This window comes from Echinops telfairi, unplaced genomic scaffold, assembly GCF_000313985.2.
Source record: "Echinops telfairi isolate 266 unplaced genomic scaffold, ASM31398v2 ScPeMD7_7458;HRSCAF=8496, whole genome shotgun sequence".
NCBI classification, from domain to species: domain Eukaryota; kingdom Metazoa; phylum Chordata; class Mammalia; order Afrosoricida; family Tenrecidae; genus Echinops; species Echinops telfairi.
This window is the reverse complement of record NW_022111358.1, coordinates 45,551,318-45,560,898: the sequence shown is the minus strand read 5'-3', so window position 1 is coordinate 45,560,898 and position 9,581 is coordinate 45,551,318. Positions and strand designations below refer to the sequence as shown.

General features: G+C 57.7%; 1 protein-coding gene across 1 annotated transcript; it reads right to left on the bottom strand.

Moving 5' to 3' along the window:
• Nucleotides 1–1,299: 1,299 nt before the first annotated feature.
• LOC101662463 (E3 ubiquitin/ISG15 ligase TRIM25-like) lies at nucleotides 1,300–5,945 on the bottom strand. Its single transcript, XM_004709300.1, has 7 exons — nucleotides 5,942–5,945; nucleotides 5,128–5,777; nucleotides 4,434–4,529; nucleotides 3,974–4,207; nucleotides 2,730–2,889; nucleotides 2,511–2,573; nucleotides 1,300–1,856 (listed from the first exon to the last, which is right to left on the bottom strand). The coding sequence occupies exons 1-7, from the start codon at nucleotides 5,943–5,945 to the stop codon at nucleotides 1,300–1,302; spliced, it is 1,764 nt and encodes a 587-aa protein (XP_004709357.1).
• Between the last annotated feature and the right edge of the window lie 3,636 nt (nucleotides 5,946–9,581).

The window sequence follows — 9,581 nt, the reverse complement described above, 5'->3', positions numbered from 1 at the left end:
ATAGTTCCTTGTCATCGGTTCTCTGAGGTTTTCTACTTCTGTGACCTGTTAGGGCCTTGGACACCCACAGGGCAGTTCTGCCTGTCCTATAGGGTCTACGAGTCAGATGGACTTAATAGCAGCGGTATTTGGCGTCAAGCTCCCCAAGGTGTAGGTCTACTTCCCACTGGGCTTTTTGAAATAGAGCTTGAGGGACCCACGGGGGACCCCTAGGAAAGCGTATGCCACCCCTGTGAAGGAAGGCCTGCCCTTGCTCCAAATCGCCACCTTGTAACCAGAAACTAAAACCAGTTGCCACCAGTCAGCTCTGTCGCCCAGTGACCTGACTTGAGTCGGAACAGGCCCATGCTCCAGAGGCTGGATCCACGTCCATCTTTCCGTAGATTGCCAGGCCTTTCCTGTGCAGTCCCTCTGGGCAGACTCCAACTACAGACTTCTGGAACTGACCAGGTGAGCTTCCTGCCCGGACGGAACCCTCGATCTGCTCAGGGGGCCTGTGCCCCACTGCAAACCCTGCCAGTGTGTTCCCACAGTAGCCCTGTTGGAACGACACCACCCACCCCCAGCCCGTGCCCAGCCCTCAGGCTGAGGTGGCTGGCTTCTTTTCAGAGGTCAGGTGACCTTGGCTTGGGTGTGGATGAAGTCCCCAGTTGTGGGCAGTGCCAACTCTCTGGGAGCTGAGTGGGTGGGAGTAAGACTTGCCCCAGGACAGTGCTAGTCTGCTCCGCCACCAGCCACTCCCCGCCCCCTCTGGGCTATGCAACTCTTATCCGGGGAGCCCTGTCCAGGGCCCTGGGCTCTTTCTCTATTGTCTGAGATACTCTAGTTCCCTCTGCTTGACTTCGGTCCCCAGTTAGGGCAGAAACTCAGACAGGCCACGTGCGCCCCAATCCTGCCAGGAGTCACCTCTGGATTGAACCACCTTGGGAGGAACCACCTACACAGAGCCCCACCCCTCTCAGGGGCGATGGCCTTTGGGGGACAGGCCCCTGCAACTCTGGGGCTGGGTGGTCAGTACCAGCCTGAAGAACCAGGGCCAGGGGTCTCGGGGGTAGAGTTGGGGGTGGTGGTGGTGTGATGCTCTCGGGGGAGGAAACTGGGCCCTCACTGCACCCCTAGGATTACCAGACGGCGCCCCCAGCCCCGGGGACCACAGACCCCCTCTTTGTGCCTGTGGGGAGGCGGTGGAAGGCAGGCAGCGGGTGGGGAGGGAGGGAGGGAAGGAGCCGCTGCCGCAGGCGCAGGGAACCGCGGGCCGGCCCAGCCAGTGCGCGGAGCCCCGTTTATTGGTGGCGCGCGCTAGGCCTCGGGGCGCTGCCTGAGCGTGACCGCGGCGCCGCTGCTGGCCATGACGGCGGGGTACAGCGGCTCCAGGAAGGTGGCCAGGAAGCGGTAGATGAGGCTGGCCCCGCCCGCCACGCCGTAGAAGGCCAGGCAGCCGGCGGCGCAGTCCAGGGCCACCCCGAGCGTGCGCTGGTAGGCGCCGGGCAGCACGGTGCGCTTGTTGTCGTGCCACACGGAGAACTTGAGCGAGTCCCACTCCAGGCACCACGAGTCCGGGTTGCGGCCCAGCAGGTAGACGACGCTGCGGCGCGCGCGGCCGCCGGCCAGGGCGCCGCGGCGGTAGGTGACCCCCAGGCACACCCACGAGTCGGACACCTCGGCCTCCCAGTAGTGGCGGCCCTCGGCCAGGCCGCGCGAGCACAGCACCTGCGGCCACTGCGCGAAGCCGGGGCAGGGCGCGCCGGCCGCCGCGGGCTCCAGCAGGATGCCCAGGTTCAGCACCGAGTGCGTCTCCGGCAAGAGGAACAGCTCCGGGCTGGCCATGGCCGGGTCGAAGTGCAGGTTGCAGTAGGCTGGGGGCAGAGGGGTGCGGGGTCAGACCCCTGGGAGGGCGGCGGGCGGGGTGTGTGTGGGTGGGTGGGTGGGGTGATGACTGGTCTTTTGGTCAGAAGTCACACGGACCCACTCGAGGGTGCTAGGAAGGGCCCCACTTTCCCCCAAGACACACACACACACACACACACACACACCAGTGAACCTCCACCTGGTGCTGCTGGCAGGTTCGAGGAAGGAGGAATGGGGTGCAGTGGCACGCCCACCTTGGGAGGGCTGATGATGGGGTCAGGAGCTGGGTGGGACTAGGGAGAGCCCAGGGGCCCTGGGCAGATGGCTTGGCCCTTGAGCTCTCAGAGGCGGCACTAGGATTCAGCCCTCCACTCTTCTGAGTTGGCTTGGCCCAAGGGAGTGGGCAGACCCCTGCTGTGGGCAGAGGTGGGACCACGCTAGGGCTGGGGCGGGCATTAGGTGAGGCTCTGCCCCACTCCTGGGGGCAGGTGAGAGGGCTTCTTCTCCACTCCCTACCCCTCCCAGGGCTTTCCACCGATCCTCCTGGGGTCTATCCTGAGGTGCAGGTTAGGGTGAGGGTGTGGGCACCTGGCCTGAATGGCAGTGGGGTGAGGATGTTGAGGCACCTGTCCCCCACCCCCAGGCCCCACACGTGGACTCACACTTGAGGAGGACCTTCCGGTCCATGGCGGGGGGCAGCACCTCATAGGAGTTCATCTTAATGCCTGGTGGGCAGGGAGAGGGCTTTGTTGAGGACTCCCTCCCAGGCCAGCCTCCTTCAGGAGAATGTGTGCCTCCCAGCAGGCAGTATGGCCTGAGCAAAGGGGAAGGCAGGACCCAGGGCCCAGCCCCAGGCCCCCTGCGGGCCACCAGCTACTCACCCTTCAGGAGGAGCTTGTTGAGGAAGCTGAGCCCCACATTGGCCAACTGGGTGCGGAAATCCACCAGGGTCTCCGGCAGCCAGTGGAAACTCTCCTCGTCAAAGGCTGTGCCCGTCAAGGGCTCGTCGTGGGCTAGGAAGTGCTTCAGCCTGGGGAACTCCTGGCAGACAGGGAGGTGGCAGAGGCACCTGTGAGTGAGCCCCCGGCCCATGGGGATAGGTGTCGTAGAAGGTGGCTGGGTTTCCCCCTGCCTCCTGGGGTTTGGAAAACTCAACCGTGGGTGTGTGTCCAAAGTAACCCCATCGCCACCCCATGTGGCCCTGTGGAAGGGAAAGGGACGTGGAGAAAGATGAGAGGGGAGGGTATTTTCGAGCCTCTCATTGCTCAAATGAAAGGTAAGCGGTTGCCCTAGAACTCAGCTCACAGCTGAGCTGGCAGCCGAATAAGAGCCATGTGCAAAGCTACCAGGCATGGGGTTTGGGCAGGTCCCAGGACTCTGTCTACCAAGGAGGCTGCTGCCACCTTCCTGCCAGCTACCCTGGCTTGTGGGGAGTCCCCGGGGGGCTGCAAATAGGTAACAGGAACTACTGATTGAAAAGTTGAAAGTCTGCCCACTCAGAGGGGCCTCAGAAGAAAGGGCAGTAAAACCAGTTCTTGAAAACCCCTGTGGAGCACAGTTCTACTCCACAGCGATTGAGGGGCCAGGCCAGGGTTGAGGAGTAAGATTTCAAGGAAGGCTTTCTGGATGGTTCCAGTCTCACTCACTCCAGATCGTGGTTCTAGGGAGTCGGGAAAAGCGCCCCCTTAAGACCATCCAATGCCCAGCGTGCAAGGGCATGTGTTCCGGGAGAATGAGGGCAGCAAGCTAGGGTCTGGGAGACAGACAGACTTCCTGAAGGCTAAGGCTGAGCTCTGAGGTGGAGGACGAAGCTGAGGGTGTTGGCCTAAGCTCAGGAGCAGCGTTTGGGGTCTAGGAGGCTCCCTGAGGCAGGGGAGTGGACAAGGGACACTGATCATTTGACCCAAGGTCTGGGCAGATCCGGTGTGTTTGGGTGTGCGGGGTGGGTGTGTTAGTTATGTCATCTAGTGTCAACTTTTCTGAATATACAGTTATCCTTTGATCCAAAGCTCTTTCTTATACACGTGTGTCTGGATTTGTTTCTCTAGTCAACCCGGACGGTACCGTGGGGTTTGGAGTACTGAGGATGTGATAGGGCCCCGGGTGGAGGTGGTGGGAGGCTCGCCTGCAGAAACTGCTGGTCACTCTGGTTGGTCAGCAGCGTGTGCAGCCAGACGCTGTCGCCCTCCAGCGCCAGGAGCCGGCCGTGGCTCTGCTGGATGGAGTTGCCCAGTTTCCCCAGGACAGTGGTCTCCTCTTGCTCCAGAAACTCCAAGATCTTCACCTGCAGCTGCTTGGTCTCTCTGACAATGTCCGAGAAGCAGGCGTTCACCTCGTTGCGCATTCTCTGGGTCAGTTTCTGTCCGGGGTAGGGGTGGGGGCATAGATAGGGTTCCAACCCACTGGCTGCTTTCTTGGATGGGTGGGGGAAGGTATGTGGCAGTCTGCTTCCATGAAGATTTGCATTCCTGATGCCCCCATAACCCTGGGGCCAGAGCTGGCCAGAGCATCTGCTTCTGTCTGCCTGGCCCTCACCATCACCTCCAAGCCCGGGCTTGGGGCCAGGGTCTGGCACTCAACCTTACCGAGAGTAAGGCCATGCGACCCCGGTGCTTCTGGTTGTCAGAGGCGATGATCAGCATCTGGTTCTCCACGTTGGCCTGGACCTTCCGCACCTCGACCTGGGGTGAAGGGTGAGGCAGAAGAGGCGAGGCCTGATTCCGGGGGCCCATTGGCCAGCAGCCCCGCATCAGAGCCTGCAGCTACTTGCATCTAGCGCAATGGTTCTCCACCTTCCTCATGGCGTGACCCTTTCATACAGTTCAAGTTGTGGTGAGCCCCCGCCCCCCAACCAAAAAATTATTTCTGTCGCTACTTCATCACTGTCATTTTGTTACTGTTAAGAATCGGGTGATCCCTGTGAAAGGGTCATTCGGCCTCCAAAGGGGTCACAACCCACAGGTTGAGAACCACTGATGTAGCGGCTCTGCTTAAATAGGAACGAGGGGGGAAAGGGTGAAGGGTCGAGGGTCGCATGGCCACCCTCTGCTGCAGGCCTCTGCCCCGCTGAGGGATCAGGTTCTCTGCTCTGACAACAGTGTCCACAGGAAGGGGCAAGGAAGGTTCGGTGGCAGGGGGGTGCTGGAGAAGGCAGTGGGGTCCAGAGGGAGACATCCATCGGGTGGGGAGTGGACACGGGCGTGGTGGTCACTCGGTTGCAGGGAAACAGGGGTGGATGGGAGGCCCGGGGAGCCAGGTCCCTGTGGCCCGGGCCCTGACCTCCTTGCAGGCGCGCTCCTCGGCCAGCGGGATCGTGTCGTGGTCCTTGTGTTCCTCCAGCAGGCAGGCCCCGCACACGCAGCAGCCCTCGGTGCGGCAGTACAGCCGGCACAGCTTGCGGTGCTTTGGGCACAGGCGGCCCTTGAGGTCCCACACGGGCTCCAGCAGCTGGTGGCCCTGGAACACCTGGTCCTCGATGTGGCTGCGCAGGTGCCTCTCGCACAGCGAGGCCGCGCACTGCAGGCACGACTTGAGGGCCTTGAGCTTCTGTGGGGAACAGACGTCACAGGGAACATCCCCCGGGCCGGCCACGTCCTGCAAGGACCTCATGGCCGGGCCCTTGTTCTGGGTGAAGCAGGCCACCATGTCCCCGAGTGTGACATTCCTGCAGAGGCGGGGCCTGGAGGGGAAGGTCTGCCGGCACTGGGGGCAATAGGACATCTCACCCATGGCGGTCAGGTGGTCCCAGAACCCTTGGAGGCAGGCCAGGCAGAAGTTGTGGCCGCAGGTCGTGGTGGCCGGGTTGTGGAACACCTCCAGGCAAATGGGACAGAGGACTTGGTCCTCCAACATTCGGAGTTTGCTGTTGGTCGGCAGAGACTGGCCTTCGGCCGAGGGCTGTGGGGCTGGCACTTGGTCCTGGACAGGCCCTGGGAAGACAAAAACAAAGCAGGGTGAAGCCGGGGGCAGAGGCTGAAGGGGCCTTTGGGGAGGGGCGGGGCGTCCATCCCTTTTCTTGGAAGCAGCTCCCAGCCCATGGGGACCAGGGCTGTATCATCTGTCAACGCCCTCCTCCCCAAACCAACCCACCCACCCATTGCTATGGAGCTGATTCTGACTTGGGGTGACTCCAGCCTAGAACTGCTCCAGAGGGTTTTCTGAGCTCAGGACGCTCCCCAGGGTCCGTAGTTCAAACCCAGCAGATGCTCTGCGGAAGAGCGGCGAGGCTTTCTACTGCCATCAAGGGTGACAGTCTTGGAAACCCACAGGGACAGCTCTCCCTTTTCTCGCAGGGCCCCTCGCTGTGAGCGGCCATGGACTCAAGGGCAGGGCATTATCTTTAAGGAGCGAGCCCTGGGGCTGAGACCGCTGAGCACGAGACTGCTCACCAGACGGCGAACGAAGAGGTTAGGCGTTCAGATCCCTCAGCAAGAGCTTCTTCCATGAAGGTGGTGGCCAAGAAAACCCTTATGGGACAGCCTTGCTCTGCCCCCCCCCCCCCCCCGTGGGGTCACCATGGGCTGGAATCAATGTGCTCTCCACAGTGCCAGCGAGAGTGACCACCATGGAGGCAGATTGCAGGCCTTTCTCCCATGATGCTGTTGGGTAGGTTCAGAGTCTGTTCACACCACCCAAGGGCTTCTTGCCAACCCCCCGAACCCCACTGCCTTTGCCTCAGTTCTGACTCAGTGTACCCTAGCGGAGAATGTAGAACTGTTAGTCAATTCCGACCCACAGTGACCCTACAGGACAGGGTAGAACTGTCCCTGTGGGTTTCCAAGACTGTCACCCTCTGCTGGAGCCCACAGCATCATCTCCACACCATGGAGTGGCTGGTGGGTTCAAACCACTAACCTCATGGTCAGGGGGTCCGCCAAGGGGCATGCATTGGCGGTAGAGTGTGTCCTAAGTGTTGCTCCCTTGGCCCTATCTTCGGGGTCAAATCCTGGGCAAGCAGACAGAGGGGGGAGAAGTGACCTCGTGACAGGGAAGAGGAGCCACTGCCCGGCCTGAGGGAGAGGGGGGCCAGGAGTACTCACGTGAAGGCCCCGTTGCATTGGGGACACCCCGAGATTCTGATGCCCTGTGGGGGGGGGGAGAGCAGGTGAGCGCTCACCGCCGGGCCACTCCCTGAGACCGTGCCTCCCCATCACCCCGTGCCCCCTCCACCACTGTCTTACATCTCTTGGGGTCTGGTGATGACTGCCTTCTCACCCTCCACTTTGGCTGCTGGTTTTCGGTTGCACTCTCAAGGGGACCCCACCTGGAAGACTGCCTCCCACAATTCTGCTCTGTGACCTCACCTTCAGGTGTGATGTCAGCAGGGCAAACGGGGTGTCACTGGACAACCATGCTGGTCCTCAGCCTCTCCAAGGGCAGGCTATTTCCTCCAGAGCCTCCGGCCTCAGGGGCAGAGAAGCCGCAGCAGGCCCCTGGCCTCACCCGCAGTGGCCTTACTTAACCAATGGCCAAACTTAACCTCCCAGGGAGGGAGGAGGGTGACTAAAGGGCAGCAGGGTCCTGGGCAGCCCGTCCAGTCTCTCTGGACCACGGGTGTTCTCTTGCCAGCCAGCAGGGCTAGCGGTAGAAACTTGATTCGTTAATTTTATCCTTCGTCTCGATTAGCTGGATAAAAGCAAACACGTAAACAAAACAAAGCAAAACACACCACCATCCAGTTGGTTCCGACTCCTGGCGACCCTACAGGACAGGGTAGAACTGGCCCTGTGCTTTCTAAGGTTGTAACTCTTCCCGAGAGCAGAAAGCCTCATCTTTCTCCCACAGGCTGATGGTTTCAAACTGCTGACCTGCGTTCGCCGTTCAAAATGTAACCACTATGCCACCAGGGCTCCCTAGTTATACATAGCCCTGCTATTTGGGGGCGTAATCCCATCTAATTATTACACCTAAGATAGAGCGACCCAAAACCCAACAAGTCGATTCTGACTCATCGTGATCCTGCAGGACAGAATAGAACTTCTCCAAAGGGGTTCTGAGACAGCCTCTTCTTTCTCCCTCTGAGAGGCTGGTGGGTTTGAACTGCCAACCTTGTAAAGAGCAGCCCAGTGCGCTCTTTTTTTATATGGAAGGTTTATATGTTTCTAATCCCTGCCCCACCAGGGATTCTTGACTGGTCAAAGTTTAATACAAATTGATCTATTTTTTCTCTCCTTAGACTATCGGAAACCCTTAAAGAACTTTAACTCCATTTACCGCACCCTGGCTTTTATTATTGCTGTGTCGTTCATTCTATGCATGATTAAAGCCGAGCCAGAAGCCTCCTTAGAAGCGAAGACGGTGAAGACTTTGCCTCATGCTCTTTGGGCATGTCGCCGATTGTGACCAGTCCCTGAAGGGAATCCTACTTGGTCAAGTACAGGGTCAACCACCAACAGAGGCCCTCAAGGAGCTGGATGGGCAGCGTGGCTGCAACGGTGGGCTCAGACATAGCAATGGTTGCGAGGGTGGTGCAGGACCTGGCAGGGTCCTGGTCTGTTGGACACGGATTGCTATGAGTCAGAAGTAACTACAGGCCACACTGACAAATGTTTGTCAATCTTCCATCTGGAATCACATTGTTTCTTGGGGGCCGGTGGAGGGGGGGGAAGCAGTGTGATATGGGTGCAATTTCCTGATTCAATAGAGTTTTAAATTCTATACCATTGGCTCAATCAATGACACTATCAATCGAATTATCTTATGCCCCAGGGGATGAATGTTCTCTGTCATAAAATGATGTCTCTAAAGTGAATTAGAAACATATGGACCATAGGCATATAAATAGATTTTGGGCTAACACTTCACTCCAGCCCCAATTAGTTCTTATGATGTGGCCCTACTCGAGACTCGCCCTCATGAAGCGGTAACTGAAGATATGGATGACATAGTAAAGTGTGGTGAAGAAACCAGATGGTGCCTGGCTATCGGAAAGAATAGATTCTGGGCTCTTAAAGGCTTGTCTTCACACAGGCTGCTATGTAAGTGAGGCATCGCTACATCCACACAGAAGTAGACACCAGCCTGTGTGATCCAAGGATTATAAACAATAAATCCAAATCCAAATGAGGGAATGGTATCAGCACTTAAATTATGAACAGTCAATTTGTAGGTGGTTATGGATGACAGCGGAAGTCCAACATCCATTTGCAGTGTTCCCACAAGGATTAAGCCCCCAGTGAATCCCCTCTGACCATAGTCCAGAATGTGAACCGTCTTGTTATCTGACAAAGAGCATTGTAAAGTCAATTGTGGCAGACGTCGTAGGGTTAAAATGTAACACCTGATCATTGATCTCCCCTTTGACCCATGTTAAAGTTTCAGTTCTTCTTTCTTTACTACTGTAGCTTTTCTCTGTTTTGTCTACTCACTGTTTGTAGTTTGTCAGTTTGTTTATTTGCTTCCTGCTTGTGTCCTGGATGATGATGCTGTTAGGGAAATCTAGGAAGGGTGAATCTGCAGAGCCGGTCACTGGATTAATAATCACCTAGGGGCAGGGCGGGGAGGTTTGGGAGGAAATGAGGAGCTGACAACAATGAGCACAAGAAGAAAATGTCCTGAAATAGACTGTGGTGGCGATCCCACAAATCTTCTTAATATGATGGGCGATTCATTTGTATGATGTCTGGAGCATATGCCAATAAAACTCTTCTTTTTCAATTAAGGAATATTTTAATTTGTTCATAATCCATTCATTAATTTACTAAGAAGTAATATGATTAGTCTTAGATATTTTT

Excerpts from the sequence above, each read along its gene's own strand:
- LOC101662463 (XM_004709300.1), bottom strand. Across the intron at positions 2,890-3,973 it reads GTGACCAGCAGTTTCTGCAG|GAGTTCCCCAGGCTGAAGCA; the intron begins GCGAGCCTCCCA and ends CCTGTCTGCCAG. Across the intron at positions 2,574-2,729 it reads CAACAAGCTCCTCCTGAAGG|GCATTAAGATGAACTCCTAT; the intron begins GTGAGTAGCTGG and ends CCTGCCCACCAG.